Source organism: Takifugu flavidus, chromosome 5, assembly GCF_003711565.1.
Source record: "Takifugu flavidus isolate HTHZ2018 chromosome 5, ASM371156v2, whole genome shotgun sequence".
Taxonomy (NCBI): domain Eukaryota; kingdom Metazoa; phylum Chordata; class Actinopteri; order Tetraodontiformes; family Tetraodontidae; genus Takifugu; species Takifugu flavidus.
In genome coordinates, this window is record NC_079524.1 from 15707517 (window position 1) to 15726751 (window position 19235).

The window sequence follows — 19235 nt, forward strand, 5'->3', positions numbered from 1 at the left end:
ATTGACTGCAACTACACTTCAGAATAAAACACTTCTTGACTACAAGGTCCTTACCCTCAATTTCCACCGAGAGCCTCTGTGCCACACCGTGCACTGCATAGCAAATACACACCAATTCAGGTAAATACTGTAGCTATATTTCCACAGCAATCGCCAGATCCAAGGAGCGTCCCAGAAGCTCCGGACATACATTCCAGGGCCAGTATTTACAAAGAATCCTGAGACTAAAACTAGCTCTTAGTGACATCATTCTAAGAATTCCACAAATTTTAAGAGTTAATTTTTCCTTTGGTAAGATAAAAGTGATTCACCAAGCATCCTAGGCCTTAAGAAAGCTCCTAAGGTGAAAAACTGCTATGGCAGGAGGATATTAAGACGCCTCAGAGCATCTTAAAATGACAAGATAGCAGAACAGAGAGCCTTTTGTACATGACCGATCTCTGTTGAGATGATGATTAACATGCATTACTATTTTGTTTTGTTTTTGATCTCGACATGCTCAATAAAGATCAACCAAGAAGAAAAACTTGCTCCCAAGCCTGCCTCTTCCCTTATGACGTGATCCCAAGACCAAAGGTTCCTCTTTCAATTCCTTTGTTCTCCTCGTCCGCCAGCTGTGCCAACAGCAGCACAGCTCTTCTGGCCATTTCACCTTTCTCCTTCTATTTCTATTTCATTTTGCTTGTTTTTTGGTCATTCTGCTAAAATCAAAAGGCAATTTTTTTACAATCAGGTCAGCAATTACAGTAATTACGGCTTCACCATTGACATCAAACAGATTAGTAAAATTATCAGCATTGGAAGTAAATGTAACAATAAGCAAACCAATGACAATCTGAATGAGGCACGTTAACCACTCTGGAGCTGCGTAACAATTAATTTGATTTTGCCCCATCACCGTGATGTAAAATTATTTTCATGATTACACATTTCTTGATAGAGCTGGTTGATTTCTCCATCCATTTATTACTTGGAGTGAATTTATTTTTTGTTTTCTTCGTCTTGTAACAACCAAATGCAGCTTTTAGCAGAACTGCATCCTCACCGGCATTGCTCACCAAGATTAAAATTTGTGTCCCCTCCTCGCTCAGAATGGCCCTCAGAATCCTCACTCAATCTTAACATAAGATTCTTTGTGAGGAATTTTAAGGCAAAGTTAGGAGCTCTCTGAGAAGACTGATAATCAATCCAGGTTGTTGAGATCACACTAATGAGCAAAACGTGCACAACCAGGAAATTTTAGAATTTGACACAAACTGTATTACAAAAGTTATAAAAGCCAGGTTCTGAGGAAATAGAGATGAAGAGAAATTGATCATTAAAATGTAAATGCTTTATAAGGCACCACATGTGGTTTCTACAAGGATACAAACCAAAAGTCGCAGAATCTTAAGGTATTTCTTAGAATTTTTTGCTTGTTTTTCTTAAATAAAATGTATTCACAAAGTTTCTCAGGATTATCAGAGCTCCTAAGGTAAAAAGCTATAAAAAGTGAGGAGGGGTTAAGAGTGTCTTTAACCAGCCATGATGATGGAACAACTGAGAGGAAGGAGAGCTTTCTAATTACCGTATTTTCACGACTATAAGGCGCACCTAAAAGCCTAGAATTTTCTAAAAAATCTACGGTGCGCCTTTTAACCCGGAGCGCCTTTTGTATGGATTACGGTAATATTGGTTAATCGCGGCTACCGTAGTCAGTAGGCGTGGCCGAGGTAACAGCAGTAAATTCAGTCCCAAACCATTTCTGTCTGTAAAGACCCCAAAATGGCTCCTTGCAAGAGACGCGCTTATGACGCAGAGTTCAAACTGAAGGCTATCAGTCACGCAGTTGAACACGGAAATAGAGCAGCGGCAAGAGAATTTAACGTGAACGAATCAATGGTGCGGAAGTGGAGGAAGCAACAAGACGACCTGCGCCAGGTAAAGAAGACTCAACGGAGCTTCCGAGGAAACAAAGCAAGAAGTGGATTAACAAAGGAACTGCAGCCGCTAGATATTGGTGTCAACGGGGCATTCAAAACTAGACTGCGAACTGTGTGGGACCGGTGGATGACGAACGGCGAACACACGTTCACCAAGACGGGGAGACGGCACCGAGCGTCATACGTCACTATCTGCCAGTGGATCGTAAACGCCTGGGCATCGACCGTGGTCCGAGCTTTCAGGAAGGCAGGGATTGTCACTGAAATGCCAGACAACACCAGCGACACCGACCCTGATGACGACTTTGACGAGACGGAGCCGGCCATGTTGGACGCCGTATTCGCACAACTGTTCAATTCGGACACCGAAGAAGAAGTATTCGAGGGATTCCTGGATGAGGAATGAACTGATAAAGTGAGCTTTATGTGTTTCTTTTGTGTGTTTACAACTTAACAAGGCTGGTCATACTGTGAATATGGAAATTACCGTTTGAACAACGTTGTTATATTGCTATTGCTATATTGCTATTGCTATCGCTTTGCACTACTTCGAGAGTTCGAGTTACCGTATATTGTGTTTGCACTAACGTTTGATTTACCGCAACAGTATCAGACTAATTATTTTACGTGTTTCCACTACGTGATAAAAATGTTGCACTAAATCGAAGATTTATTAAACTCCACTATCCACTTGTGATAAAAATGTTGCACTGCCTGTTATAACTCGCTGTTATTAAACGAACTGTGTTACGCGAAAACACTACGTCACTCGGGAAAAATAATAAAACAGCTGTTTATTCGTTTTGGAGTGAATAGAGTTGTGAGAACGATGGTTTGTATTCTATTAATAAAGTTTGACTGACTTATCTGGCTGTTTTATTGACATTCTTTTTAGCGCAGCTCGATCTAGTGAACGCGTCATGAAACCACAGGCACTACGCAGTTTCTATGCTATGCGCCTTATAACACGGTGCGCCCTGTGTATGAAAATATTTCTAAAATAGGCTGTTAATTGAAGGTGCGCCCTATAATACGGCGCGCCTTATGGTTGTGAAAATACGGTATGTTGAACAATGAGACATTTCTATTGTATTTGCAACACTCTATCCAATATCCAAATGAATAAATAATAAATATAAGCATCCATATAAACGTCTAGCCTATGTGTAATATGTCACAAGTTCCACACACACACACACACACACACACACACACACACACAGACAAACACATATATACATACTGTATATACTGTATATATATAATGTACATATATTTTCTCCATATAAATATACAATAGATAAGAAGATTTGAGAAGCACTAGTTTGTGTTCTGCAGCTTCTCACACTCTGCTTCTGCATAAAAGGAGAGGGAACGACGCATTGATTTGTCGGGTACGGCGCTCCCGAGTCCCAATGAAACTCCTTTGTTCTCCTTCCCCAGCTGTGCCAACAGCAGCTCTGCTCTTCTGTCCAGTTTGGCCTTCCTCTTCTTTTTTCCTCCATTTTGTTTGTTTTTTATTCATCCTCCCAAATCAAACTGCTTTTACAAGGCCAGCAATCACGATAATTGCTGCAACCACTGATAATATCGAATAGACGAAGTAGTAAATTTAGCAGCATGGCGAGTCAACATAATAATAAGCAAATCAATATACCCTCAATCAGTATGTGAATGAGGTACACAGTGTGTTCATTTATTTAATTTTTCAGTTTCATCATTATTAAATTATGATTTTCCCAATTTCACGAAACTTAAAGAAACTTAAATGTGAAATTGGGAAAATATTAATAAGATAAAGTTTCTAGTTAATAACTCTACAGCTACAGTCATAACTAGAGCGACTCTTCTCTACTCTCAGAAGCTTGCTAGGCAGTGTTTGTTGCCATCAACTCAACGTTTCTTCTTTAATCTTGGGTTACATGTGTGTTTATATGTCTACAGTTATCACCCACTGTGACCTCCAATCTCCACTTACTGGCTCCATTTTTAATCCATCTCTTCAGGAAAACAAACCACGAGTAATGTATTTGCATATATGACGTATGTGTTTTGGGAATTATGCGCTCACCTCCCTGCCCTATTTGGCCTTTTTCCCCTCAGTGAGCCATCTGCTGAATTTGCATGAAGGAAGTCTGCTTTTATTCAAGTGAGAAACTTTTAGATTTACCTGAAAAATCATCCGCCAGGTACAAAGGGTCTTTCACCCTTCTCAGACCACAGACCAGCAGGAAGACGCGCAGGTCATTCACGTGCTCGGTGTGTAAACCTGGAGAGAAGCCAGACGCAGTCAGTGGCAGCATATCAAACCAATGCATAATAAACATCGCAACCACATTGAGAAATAATGAAAGCAATACATCACACAAGGTCATAAAGAAAATGAGACAGGAGTGACTAATATCCTTGCGAAATTGTCTGATCATAGTTGTGCACTTTAGCAGAGAAAGAGTGTGGCTGCACTCTAATCAGCCTCCAATATGTCTTTATAATCACAAATCACAGTGAGGAAAATACGGGCCTTGGATTAAAATAACCTGCCATAATATTGACAACATCAAATAGTTTAAGAACATTAGATCATTGGTGTAAAACAAATCCGATTTACTTAAAAAAAACCAAAAAACTTTACTGTTTGAACAACCTTAAAATACTTGAATCTCAAAACCTAAACTGAACTCTTAAATATTCTATTAACTGTTTTTTCACAATTACCAATATGGCTTTAAAAGGAACAATACAATGGAAGAACAACTTTATGCGATTGCTAAAAACACAATTTTCTTTATCTTTTTCCGGTTCTGCATTTGGAATCCAGATAAAAGTAATAGATTTGGGATTTGATGTTTGTTTTTTTCCTTGTTCACATAAGAATAAAGATATTATAGAGGAGTAATTCAAGATTGGTGCTGCAATAAAATATTACATTTTTCCACTTATTAACACACTCTTCTTTTAGAAAGACTAAGCCATCATAGTCCAATCAGGGTGACATGTTAGACAACAGAAATAAACTGTTTCTTTACCTATAAAGAAAACCAGGATTTATTCCTTAAAAAAGAACATGTATTAGATGAAGTTTAATAGCCGATAACAGATTAGAAATACAATTACAGACATGGTTAAACATGGTTCTGGTTATAGACAGCAAAGGAAGGTGGCTGTAGGGAAGCTACAACGCATCAAGACTCCACCTTCAGGCTTCAAACAGCTGTCGATGCCTATTTTAAATAGAGAATATTCAAAGTGTAATAGTTGAAAGTTGATGAAACCTTTCTGACAAATCAAAGCACTCTAACATCACTGTAGAACCAAAACAAACAGCTGTAGTAGAGATATATTTTTTGGAACATTAACAGGTTGCACTGGAAAATTAATCTATGACCATAAGGCATGATAATGTTCCATAACAACAAATGTTAAAATGGTCCTGCTGGCAAAATACACCACAAATATAATGCCTTTTGAAGCTGTGAGAAATTGAAAAAAAAAATTGAAATTAATACCATAGACAAACAAATGCACGTGCTAAAAGCCCAATGACCATCAAGTGAAATCCCCTGCTGCTAGATAAGTCCAGATCAGGAGGCTGAGGCCGCGCTTCTAATGCTATTAAAGAGAATCTTAAAATGACTATGTGGAGGCCAGGCAATGACCCCGATCCCCAGGAGCCGATTGACAAATAATCCCCTCATCTGTGGAATGTGTCCAAATTGTCTGCATTGATTTGCAGGATGAGAAAGCAGTAAAAAGCACATTGGCAAAGAAAAACAAACCATTACATCTACAGAGAGGGAGAAAAATAGTGGGGGTTGAATCATAGCCATCAAAACAGGGGCCTGTCATTAAATCCATAGAAAAATTCAACTTTCTATAGAAAAGGAGAAAACTGTTAAAATCATGTGCTGCAGCAGCAGCAATCTTTTCTCCCACACTCTGCAGTTTGAGTGACATGAAAAGCACAAGAATTCTGAACAGTCCTTAAACCCGTGAAGCAAAACACACAGGAGAGTTAGAACCCTCTAATAACAGAGAAGCACATGGATTAAGAAGCCAAACTACCACTGTTACTGCTGCTCCTACTATTGCTACTAATAATCATAATGGACAAGAAGGAAAATAGGATGGAAAACCAGCTCTCCAGGCTCTCAATGACACCTTACAGAGCATATTAAAAATAACCAACAAACAGTAGTAGATCAAACTACTAAACAGCAGTATGAGAACAAAAGCCTAAAAGATAAGAAATGTGACCGATACGTCAGCTTGACTTTATCAAAAGTGAGTCTTGAGGTGAGATTTGAAGGTGTGGACATAGCTTATGATACACGGGTCTTAAGGGATAAAGTTCCAGAGTCATGGGGAAGAGTAGCTGAGTGGAGAGGAGCGAGGCTGATGGGAGGATGATGTGAGGCAGCAGGAGGACTGACAGGAAGCGTAAGAGATGGAGAGCTTTGTGGGTGAGTTTGGGAGTGGACCAGGAGCAAAAGAAGCTGATAGAGGAAGAGGAAGATGATATAATTAACTGTATGCTAGAGACAGCCAAAAATCCTACAATAATTACTGGTAATGTGGTTAAGACCAGGGAGGGAACTACAACAGCTGTGCTTTTGGGTACTGCTGATGGACAGACAGTTTGTGTTTTGCATTTGCAGTGAGTAGACTGGGTCACATCACAGCAGAAAAGGGGAGAGGGCTGTCACATATGACATGCTCTTAACCTGGGAGGAAGGAAGAACTGCAGTTTGTTATTCATAAAACTTCCAAAATCATCTGTAAAGGTTTTGAACTCCACCAAGCCCCAATCTATTTTTTGGTGACATCAGTGACTTACTGTCTGAACATTTCCCATTTTGAAAGAGCCATTTCACCCCTGATATTCCCTTACATTTCTGCTTTCTAGAGTTGCTAAAGAAATACTGAAACTCTCCCAAAAAATCAGGGTAAGACCATACTCTTTATACTGGTATTAAGACTAGTAACTTTTATACCACTTTTACATACCAGTAGATAACAATTCACTTTAATCTATTTATGATGAAGGAAAATGTGATGTCTGCTGTCTGACTATTTAGAATATGGGATATGCAGAAAGCCCATGACCTTAAGAACCCAATTTTATAAATGTTTTAGAATGGTCAAGTTAAACTACTCAACTATAGTGGAAGTATTGTAGCAGCACCTGCAGTGAACACTTTTATGTGAAGCTCAGAAACATGTCAGAGTTGAATGTTCCTGCAGAGAGCATTGGGTGAAAATCCTTTCAAGCATAATTTGACCTTGTAAGTATTGCTGCAGGATGTCAAAACAGACACTGAAAGTAGGAGCTGACATAGCATTTATCCATTTGCAAAACTGATCCCCCCCCCCCAAGACAAGAGCTCATGGTTAAGTAATGTGTGATATTGCTGTCTCTCTGTTTTACACCACTGTGCCTCTAAAGGCTGAAACCGACAAACCAAGGACACCTTTTTCAGTGTTATTTTTCACAGCTGGGATTTGTGAAGCTGCTGTATTGGTTGGGATATGCTGCCATATAATAAGACTAAATAAGTAAATGGCACATAACATTTGCCACTTCATTTAAGTTTGGTAGGCTTGGCTTTCTGGGTTCTTGCCTGTATCCTAAAGAACTTTTGCCTGTTCCTGGACCTGGCCACTAAACACTGTGATCCAATTTACTGCTTTCCTGATCTAACCACAACCGATTACACGTGTGGCTTTTCCAGAATAAATAGAAAAGCAGTTAGAAAACAGTGATGGAAATATCAGATAATATAATGCAGGACTTTTTGTGAAAAGGATTTAAAGTTCTTTTTTCATATTTCACACATATTATATTGTATTATTCATTTTAACTCAGTATGAAGACAATCCAATTCTGGACGCAGAATATTATTATTTTATTTTTATGATAAGATAGTCAAGCATAAAACCAATTAAAAAAAACATAATTGTTCAAATTCTGTCAAAAAGCAGTGTGTTGGCCTTCACGCTATATTTAATTTCTTTGTGAAGCTGTGGTGTAATTTAAATTTCTCACATTCTTACAATGTATTTTTAAGTACCGAACAAGAGAACAGAATATATTTAAACTTGTTAAACACTAATTCTGTAAATTTGTATTTTAAGCAACTTTGGCAACATGTTCACACATTCATTCTCACATTGATTTAAGGCTGTAAAACTATCACTACATATAACTTTCATTGTTTTGGAAAACCACATCACAGAATGTGCTCAACAACACCTCAGGTAAAACAACATTTATTTATAGTTTTGTGTAAAAAAAAAATAGAATCTCTGCTACACAAATAACATAAGACTAGTGTAGTTTTATGTAAGTATTAGTAGTAGCATAAATCACTTTCATGTATTTTTAGAAAAATTGCTCTGAAATACACATCAGTAATCATGAGCATATGTGGCTTGTTATACCCTTCTGACAAAAAAAAATGGAGAAAGGTATTGAGCTTTTTCATTCTAATGGCTAGAATTATTTTAAAATCATGCAGAACACATTTGTAATCTTGGCAACAATACAATCTAAACCGGAAGCAGCAGCTCTGGACCTAAATTAATGCCACACTCACGATTTCAAGGAAGCAATTCTTGTTGAATAGCAAAAGGTATCTGCACTAGGCCTGTCAAATAATTAAAATTATTATTCTGTGGCCAAGGAAGGAGTGCATACATGTTTGGCCTCTTTCAATAATGCACAACTTTGCTGTTTCCCTTTGCTTATCTGTTTATCACACAGTGGGTGATGTTAAACAGACATGCACGAGTTTTCATTCACTGGGCAGCTTCTTGAACTTCTGTTTATGTTCACAGATGGAGGCGAGTCTGGATTTTGCCACCGAGACACAGAGAATGTATGATCATTTTGAGGAAATTCAACGGTGTTCTGCAAATCATGCATGGGTTTAGGGTGTTAAGCCTTTAAGGGCTTATCTTTGCTCAATGACATCATAGCCTGATAGGGATACAACAGTCAGCTTCCTCTGACTTCCTATTTTAAAGATTTAGAGGATACAGCAATAAAGTTCACAAAAGACTTTGTTTTAATAAACAAATGAGTGAATAGAACTGTTTAATAGACCAGGGAAACAAGCAAAACATCACCTGATAAATCACAGATTTTGGACTTTTTACAGGTTATAATGTCAGTTGACTGTCAGAGCAGCTGGATTAATCAAAGATGAACATGATGGTAACTGACAGACCCAATTCCAAATATTAAAACCAGCATCATATTTTGGTTTGTCTTGTCTTATTACTCCACTTTTTAACCTGTTGATTTTTATAGACAGACTGAGAGTCAACAAGCCACAAAAAACAGCCAGGGAGGAGATGTCACATGATGAACAAGCAGGAAAACACACAAACACAGACACACACTCTCTCTCTCACACACACATACTCTCAAAAACACACAGTAAAAAAAACCCAACCCATCCATTGAGTGTGCGTCATACGACCAGATTTTTAAAGGTAGTATCCTGCATGAACCCTGCTCTTAAATCACAGATTCCTTTCTTTTCAGGATTTATTCTAATGAACCTGACTAAACAGAATATGCAACAGCCTCTAGACACAATGTTCCGCTCAGATAATCACAACCCAAAAAAAGCAATTTACGAGATCATAAATTACATATGACCTATGACCACAGATAAGAGTCTTCCCTGGTAGCTATCTACCTGATCATCTGGACACTTAATCAGTAATCATACTAAATATGATTTCATCATTGAGCAAAACAACTGTGATTGTAATTTGTAATTACAAAAGTAGGAGATAGATTATAGCAGTTTCATCACAACTGACAATAAGCACAATAGCTGCAATTGCTATTTGGAGCCTAACAAATGGAGAAGCGACTGCAGGTAATTAGTATTACTTGCACTGGCTGTGAAGCGAGGTGACAAATAGCCTTGAGCAAGAGAACTATAAATCAAATCCTCTTCTCTCGACTCAACGGTGCTCTCTGTAAGCACAAATGTACCTGGGATGGACATTGCCTTCAATATCCAATTTAAAGTCCACGTTGTGTATATAAGAATGCGCGGGAGGATCCTCTGCGTAACAGTGCTCATTTACTAAACTACTCAAAGGGGATATGTGATGTTGTGTGATCCAGCAAACTCCCCAGAGAGTAACTGTATGCGGTACTGCTGCTTCTGAGCTCAGAGAATCCACGTTGTGTACTGCTGTCAGTGGTGACTCCACTCCACAGCAGATTTATACAAACATCACTATGCTGTAAAACCAATAAAGCTATCATAGAATGCACAAAAATTGAAATGACTAAATAAAATAGCCTGATAAAAGCAGGAAGCCACACAGGCACTACTTTACCTGCACTCTTCAAGAATTCAGTCCAGCTGAAGCTGTCAGATACATCTGTCTGGACGCCTGAAAAACAACAAAACAGAGAAACACATATGATCACTGTCCTCCCCTCATACACACATATTTGCAATTCATCTAATTTTGCGTGACGCAGGTGATCTGGACACTGAACTTTGGATGGAAAATGACACTGAAGAGTGATATGGACTGTCCTACTTGATACTGTGGCCAGTGGCAAGAGCAAATACGACCCAGCAGTGTTGACAGAATAACAATGGAGGAAAACAATGCCAGAACTGATTATTGTAACACTTCAATGAGAAGGGCTACACAGTACCAGCTGAGGAGAGTCATCCTGCAAAGCTTACCTTGAGGCTGCACGTAGATTTTACTGCTCTGGGACAGCTTTAAAGAAAAACAAGAGGATTCCAGTTAAAGACAAAAAGAGCGAAAATATTTTAGGAATAGTTTAAGTTCTAAAAAAAAAAATCAACAAGATTTGAAACTGTATATATTGTCAGCTGCAGAGGTTTTAGACACATAAATTAGGCACACACGGATATAACATGAGCCAGTAGTAATAATGGCAAATTCTTTTTATATGACCCTGCTTTAGCTTAATCATTGCTTTCCATGTTACCAGAAGATCAGATCAGCAACTTCCCAAAAAAAAGTAGCGTGGATTAAGCTACACAGAGAAAATATGCAGCTTTAATATATGTTTAACGTGTTACTTTAAAGTTTTTAACTCAATCACAAGTGATTTATGTTTGTTTAGAGAAACCACAGCTAATTATTCTTACAATCTCCATAGTCAACAAAAGCATTCAATTACAGCTATTTGTGCCTTAAACATATTTCATAGAACAAACTTTAAAAATGACTCAGAAAGGTGGTTAGTGAGACAAGGAGTGCATGGCACACTAAGGTAGAGAGAAAAAAAGGAAATGGACTTGATGTTATCATGCAACAATTATCTAGGTGTGTTGGGCACAGTCAGTAAGTAGGTGTTATCCTGCCTGAGTCCGCCTGTTGTTGGCACTGAATGGTAGAGATAAGGTTGGCGGCTGTTTTAGACAGGAAAGGGTATCTTGTTTGTATAGTCAAAGCTTTTTGCCCAAATTATTAGAACTGCCTGACAAAAAAAGTAATGTTATAATGCCCATGTTTGTGCTAAAACATATCATGATGTTCTGTGGGCTCAGCTGATATTAAAGTTGCAGCAGAGCAGGTCATCACAAATTTACTTTGGAACCCTTTAGTGAAATGTTTAATAAACAACATCCAGATGCACTGTTGATATTGAATATTTCAAACATAACTGGCCACTTTATTAGGTTCACGTTGACAGTAAAAGGCTGGACCCTCTTTTGCCTTCAGAACTACTTTAATTCTTCATGGGATACTTTCAACAAGTAACCCATGAGATTTTGCTCCAGATTGACCTGAGAGCATCATGGAGTTGCTGTGGATTTGTCGACTGCACATCTATGAGGTGAATCTCCTCTTCCACCACATCGCAAAGGTGCTCTGTTGGATTGAGATCTGGTGTCTGTGGAAAATCCACTGGTGTATAGTCACTGGAGTACATGTTCCAGAAACCAGTTTGAGATGATCTGAGCTTTGTCACATGCAGACGATGGCTACACTGTGGTTATAAAGGCATGGACATGGCCAGCAACCACACTCAGATAGGCGCTGGCATTTAAACAATGCTCAATTGGTACTAAGAGGCCTAAATTGTGCCACGAAAATATCCCCACATAATTAAACCACCAGCAGCAGCCTGGTTTACCCCAAATTCTGACTCTTCTCTCTGAATGTCACAGCTCATATCAAGAATTGCAAGACCAGGCAAGGTTTTTTTTTCAATCCTCAATTGGCCCTGTGTGTGGTCTGCTGCTGCTGTAGCTCATCTTTTTGAAGGTTCCATGTTTTGTGCATTCAGAGATGATGCGTTCCTTAGTAGTAACAACTGGCGATTTGCGTTACTGTTGCCTTTTTATCATTTGGAACCAGTCTGCAACAACCATGTCACATTCAAAGTTGGTTAAATTCCCTTTCTTCCCCATTCAGGTGCTTTGTTTGAACTGCAGCAAGTTGTCTTGATTATGTCTACATGCCTAAATCCACCCAAATTTATATAATAAGGAATTTCTTTATAGTAAAAATATAAAACATAGAATATTTTTAAGATATTTTTAATATTCAGAAGCCAAAAGCAGTAGACTTTAGAGCATATTACAGAGCTACAGATAAAATTATTTTCTCAACTCTTCAATAATCTCAACTGTGACAAAACTATAATGTTAATCATACCATGAACACCTCTGCTTCCTTTTTCAGCTCTTCAGTGAATGCAACTGCAAACCTGAGAGAAAGAGAAAAAGAGGAAAAATAATCATTATCCCAGTGAAAGCCATTCCATGAAAATTTTTAGTAGTGACAGCAAATTCTGTCCTTTTTGTAAGCACAGACAATGTTTGAGAACAATGGAGAAAAAGCCGTGGAAAGATTATTAGAACAGAAACGTCTCCAGGCTGAGACGGAATACATGAGAGCAGAAAATAAAAAGAGGCAAGCAAAGGAAAGTAGAGCAACAAACAGTGGGGAGAGAGTAATATGCACGTGCCAGTGTGCATTAAATGGACCGCAGGGCTCACGGTGATGACTGAATTTCATGATCAAGGTTTTTGTGTGAAGGCACTAACAGCAGGAGGCCTGCGCATTCAGATGTTTGAAGTCAAAAGACCTGGACAGAACCAGTTTTCCCAAAGACAATTATCTCTTCCGATTTATGGATGTCTCTGCACACACCCGACCTCAGACCCTTGTAGATTTCTATTGTTACGCTGATTATACTAGTTTGTAGCAGATATTAATGAGCCATGAAAAGAGAACATACTGTTTTCTTTAATTAACCAAAGTTTATCATGTTTAGTTAGATCCATATGAAGGTGGACATTTTGCTCGTCCTAAAAAAAGCAAGTTTAAAAAAATCAAAATGACTATAAATGGGTACTACGCTTGGGTCTAAAACGCAATAGTTTTAATCATGTTATACTTCTAACCTCTGACACAGGGGCATCCATTTATTCACTCTACAGTCTTCTCTTAGAGTCCATACACCAATCTTAAATAGCAACCATCAGAAAATGAAATATAAAACCACAGATCCAGAAATATACTTCTATACAGTATACAATGCAAAAATGTGCTTTTCCGTTTTTGAAATACACCCCCTCCTTTTCAATGATAACTCAGGGCTACCAGAAGAAAAGAAACCAAGGACAACCTTCTAACTTGTTTCATGTACTGCTGTCATAGCACCACCAACAGGAACATCTGGAAGGAGCAAGATTAATTAGAAGACATGGCAGCACATGACACTAACCAAGAATGTGATTTATTGCCCCCAGGGTAGGAATTTGCCTTTGCTTCAACCTACATTTTAAAAATATTTTTATCTTAAAATCAATACCATACAGGACAACCCTGGTTTAGGACCATCTGTAATTCAGATATGTGTAGATGCACGGTCCATTTAACAAAGGTACAAGACAAAAATATTAATAAAATAGGCTACTAAAATAATAACAATTGGCTAGAGCCATGATGACACTTTTCCTTGACTCATCTAGTCTACACATGCTTTCTTAGCACTGCCTGAAAGCCATTGACTCCGGCAGCCACAAACATCTCACTGGCACTGCACCATCTAGGTCTTCTGAGTACTATTTGCATGGCATCATTAGACGACACTTGACGTTTCTGTAGCTCACTTTTTTTTATACCTAGCCCACAATTGAGCAGTGTAGTGATATATAGTCTATCCATAATCTATATAATCTATCGAATATAATCTTAATAGAGTCGGCAATGTTGCAGTAGGTACACTCTGAAGGTGCACCTACTGCAGCATTGCCAGTAGCAGATGTCCAAGATACAAAACCTTCTTCTTCGTACAGAGGACATTATCAGACAATTGAAAAACTGGAAAATGTTGACATCTGACATTTACTGGCATTGTATTTAATATCATTTTCCATGCCATACTCAGATATTAAGGAGCTGCTGAGACCGATGCTTCTTGGGCTAAAAACCCCCTTTAGGTGCTTCATCCACGCATCACCAACCATGCACCCAGTCTGACAGGTATCCGGTCTCTTAGACAAATCATCAACATACAAATTAAACAGAACACAGAACAAAATCCCTCCATTGCCGACCGATCCCAAATGGACCTGAAACTCTACCACCACATTTGACTTGCATACTTTGATTCACATACTAGTGAGCCAGAATCCTCCCAAGGTACACAGGCACCCTTCTTATCTTCAATTTTATAAATAATTTTCTATGATTGACACAATCAAAAGCTTTTGACGTGTTGATGAAGCACATAAACACTGATTAGTTCAGGCTTCTATATTTTATTACAATCTCCTTTAATGCATTTATGCAGAAGTCAGTGCTATGTTTGGCTTTAAAACCAATCTGATTGTCAGTGTTTGGATTTAAAAAACAATCTGATAGTCAGTGGAGTGGATGAACTCATTTATTCTATCCAGCATATTTTTTTCTAAACCTTGAGACAAAGTGCTGGCAAGAGCTATGGCCCTGCAGATGTCCAAGCTACTTATTTTTCTAGCTTTGTCCTTAGCAACTGGCACTAACATAACAGAAAGCATTGAGTCAGGCAACAGACCATGAATCATAAATCCAGTAAAACATAAAGAAAGAAGTGGAGCAGTTTTTAGAGTCCTATTTTTAAGGTCTTCCGCATTAATGTGATAGAGGCTGCTGGCTTTATTATCAGAGATCATATTAACACTTAATATAGATTAGTTCTGATCTCCACAGACACCTCATTCGTAATAATGTCTGGCTTATATGGGTCTCTCTCTAGATAGCTAAATAAGTTGCTCTAATGGGGTCTGTGTAGTTCTACAATGTTGTGTGATTCACCATCAACACTACAAAGTAAAGATTCTTTACAGTTTTCAAAAACTCTTAACTCTTCCCAAAATTCAACAAGAGTATTTTCTAATAGTTTTTAGCCATGGAATCAGCTGTTGTGGCTTCTTTTATTTTATTTTAGAACCAGATTTACTGGATAACATACTTATACCTTGCATTAGTGCGCTGCTTATGCCTAAGTAAATATCTTTATTTAGATCTGTCTGCAATGTCCCACAAATTTAAGGTTTCTCATGCTTCTGCTTAAAACTCATTTACAAACAACCTTCCATCCAGTTTTGATGATTTTCTTCTTATTTTTATGCCTTAAAAATGGCTTACTGCGTTCCTGTAAAGCATTCACTATATAATTATACATAGAACATGAGCTCTTCTATAACAATCACATTTAGAAGAACAAATTTCTTGTCAATTCGGAAAAAAACAAGCCTGACCACATTTATCAGTGAGTCCAGCTTCTTGTTTCACAGGATGGCACCATGTTCAGGTATTCTTCCTCTAACTATGCCCATACTGAAAACAGTAGTGGAGTCTTCTGCCCTGTGGAAGTTGCCATCAAGACAGTTCAATTTGTCCAAGTCTCTTTTGAGAATCTTTTGTGCAGGGGTAATAAATCACAAGCGTCTTGTAAAATGTCTACAACAATGGGACAAGCTTTATCCCCTGTGCAATGACCCATAAGCAGGCCACAACAATTGTATGGGACATGATTGGTGAGAGCCCTTTTTGGCGGCAGGCATCTTTCTTCCCGTCTCGGTCTATGCCGTGTTTATTGTGACACCTCCCGCCCTGCGCTCCTCATAAAACCAACGGACACATGCTCCCTCTGGCTGGAGCTGTAGAGTGCACATTTCCCCTACTTCGTATGTCTCAGCAGATACTTTAAAATATACAAATCCACTGTGTTCTGTGGCAATCTTTTGGAAGAGGACCTCATGGGTGTCTAGGTTTGGTAAGAACCTAATAGCAAAGACACTCACAAGCTTCACAATTTTGATGTCTCCACCACTGGCTCCCTGTTGCTGTGTCTCATTTACCACCCAATAGCAACAGTTGGTGATCCCGAATGAGTAGCAGCATACCGGATGCCAAATGCTGGGCCACGGAACAAGCCAGGCCGTTCTGCATCCAGCAAATTTATCATTCCTATCTGGGCATTTGCTTCTAGTACCTCACCTCTCTACTGCCTCACCTCTCTCTTCTGTTAAAAGCAAAACAGAAGATGTCCCTGGGATCATAGGCTTATCTAGTATTTTATCCTGCTCCCTGTCAGTCGAGTTAGCGAGGCCGAGCCATCTCGTTCTCTCCCAAACGAGCGTCATTATCACCTTGCCCGTGGCCTGGACTGAGATGCGCTGGATCCGGAGGGATAAATCGTCAATGACCGCTATTTCAGGGGTCAGGGTCTTCCCGCTCGTCAGCAGATGCCCCAAACATCTTTGCCTATGGAGGGAGCGCTGAGAGCCGTGGCCAAGAGGCTGGCTGCCTTCTAAGCCACTTGGACTTTGTTGGCAGTGTCGAATGTCTGGAAGAGGCAGAAGATAGTTGGCCACCAGAGGCAACGAGAGGAGACTGTGAGCATCCATCATCTCTGAGGGATGCTGCACCTATGATAGGGCTCCTTTTGCTGTAAATTTCCTTTTACTTTCCAAATTTTGGACGGCTCAGCCAGCAGCCTGGACAGGGAGAAGCTGTTTCACTGCACTCTGCTCCAGCTATGTGCCTGGGTGGACTCCTCTATTACAACCAGCCAGTGGACCTCCAGTTTCTCTGCCACACATTTACACATCCCAAGCAGGTCCACATGGAGGGATGCAGCAGGAGATCTCACCCCGCTTTGCCCTCTGTTGGTAGACTTCCTCAGGTTTTCAGCTGGGGCCACAAAGATGTCATCTTCCTCATTGAGTAACATGGTGTCATCCCCACCTTCTGTGAGGCCAAATTAAGCACGGCGTCCTCTGACTGGGCATCCTAGTCATAGTCAACCTTCAGAACTTCCTTGGTCGTGTTCTTGTCTTCTTCTGCAGCTGTGCTGTGGTCAGCAGTGGAAAGAAACCAGTCACGGTCTGGGAAGTTACCCTGGAAAGCTACCCTGGGTGTGATGCTCTTGACTGAGAATGCTTTGTAGTGTCCTTAGAACCTGGGAATGTCAAGAGCTGACCTTTGCATGGTTAATCTCCAGGCAGGTAAAACGCAATGGGTGGATGTCCTTTTGCAGTATTTTATTCCTGCACAATTTTACCCTGGAGAAAAAGGCTGTTACTAGCTGGTTTACTGGCTCAGCTTGACCGACTTGAGCATCCGCGGGGGGAAACAAAAAGGAATTCTGGCAGAAGCTGGAGCACGACACTAATGTCCAGTGACAACAATCTGTCTGATGAGCAGTTAAGCTAGCGAAGCTCCGACGTGAGATAAGCTCTCAAGTGAGACGGGGTTTTGAATTGAGTGAGTGTCATCCGTGCATTCTATTTCTAGTAGATGGGATTACTGGGTGCGGAGCAGTTGAACACCTTTCACCGGCCAATTGGCATTGGCAGATTGAGATAGATGCTTATCAACAGCTGTCACAGCTGTCGGAGGCTCCATCCCATAGCGAGACACTTGGCTAATATTATAAAGAGCAATGCTTGTTATATATGTATTAAAGATTAAAAAAAAATCCAAAAGCTAGATTTTATAAACACAAATGTAAACTGTGACTGTATCAAATGTCTGCATCAATCCACAAATAATACATAATTTGCTATGCATTAAAAATACCTGATGTTCTAAAAGCAGCAACATATATTTCAAGTTAGCTTGTTGCTGGCATGTTTATGTTCACAGATAGGAACTATTTAGAGATAAAGGGGTTAAAACAGCTGTCAGACACATCACCTGGCTTTCAGCAGCACCTGTTCCATAACCACACGCTTCTGCTCAACTTTCACATCTTCATTTATGTCTGTTCCACCAAAGATAATGCCAAAGGGTATTTGAATATCTGTTGTAAGAAAAAAAAAGATGGTGTGGGTCAAGTAACAGCGTACCAGTACGGGCTGGACAGATATATACATTCAAGATGGTTTACCTAAGAGAAATCTGCCAGCTTTGAACAGATGAATGCCAAGTGCACTTTGAAAATGATGCCGGGATAACAGCTCAGCCACCTCAGCAGAAGACTGAAACTCTCTTGCATCTCTGAGTTCACAAGTGTGTCCCGCTTTTTCAATGTGGGACCTAAAATAAAAGAAACACCTTGATCAGTCATTGAAAAGTAAGCCAATGTTCTACTTAAACACACTGTGATAACGCCCTACTATGATGTGTCATGGCATGGGAGTGATATTTATAAGTTAATAAAGAAACATCTTATTAGTACTGATGTTTTAACTTGTGTTCTGACATTTTTACTCATGCTGTAATGTGGGAGCATGAGTCGAAGCAACAGAAAGTGTGACCACACATTACCAGAACAGTAATTGCACTTGTTTTAACGCTCTTAATCGTGTAACAGCTGATTTATTATATCTCAAAAGTAAAGTTAAATGCTTTTGATTCTCTTTTTTTATGTTACACAAATGACAATTGGCTATTTTACCAGTGGCGATCTACTCATTCCACTATACACCTGTTATTTACCTTATTCGCTCAGCTGTGGTGTTGTTCCCAGTTTTGGGGCTAAGGCAAGCGAGAAATAATATTTTCATATCTTCACCATAAATGCTAAGGTGGCAGTTTGCTTTTAAACATCGGTGAGATACAGAAACAAAACAGCAAAATCCCTGTGTGCTTTCTCAGTAGGGTTGGTCTTCTGACACGCTTCCTGAATCAATGTTTATCAATCGACACAACACGTAGAACATTTTGGCTACCTCGCTTACTGGCGGTCAAAAAGTGCCAGCGCACACCTCATATATTTTGTCCGTCCATTAAAAGCATCCCCCAGAAACACGGAACGATACGTCGGTACACAGACCCTCGTGGCGCAGGGTGTTA

General features: G+C 39.4%; 1 protein-coding gene across 2 annotated transcripts in view; it reads right to left on the minus strand.

The window, feature by feature from the left end:
• glt1d1 (glycosyltransferase 1 domain containing 1) overlaps positions 1-19194 on the minus strand; it is a 32800-nt gene extending 13606 nt beyond the window's left edge. For both annotated transcript variants that reach the window (XM_057033798.1, XM_057033797.1), the window contains exons 1-7: positions 18879-19194; positions 18328-18476; positions 18135-18240; positions 12597-12648; positions 10646-10682; positions 10284-10340; positions 4093-4191 (exon numbers count right to left, since the gene is read on the minus strand). In XM_057033798.1, coding sequence (XP_056889778.1) covers positions 4093-4191; positions 10284-10340; positions 10646-10682; positions 12597-12648; positions 18135-18240; positions 18328-18476; positions 18879-18946 — 568 coding nt within the window. In that variant the 5' untranslated portion in view covers positions 18947-19194. The remainder of the gene's footprint in view (positions 1-4092; positions 4192-10283; positions 10341-10645; positions 10683-12596; positions 12649-18134; positions 18241-18327; positions 18477-18878) is intronic.
• Between the last annotated feature and the right edge of the window lie 41 nt (positions 19195-19235).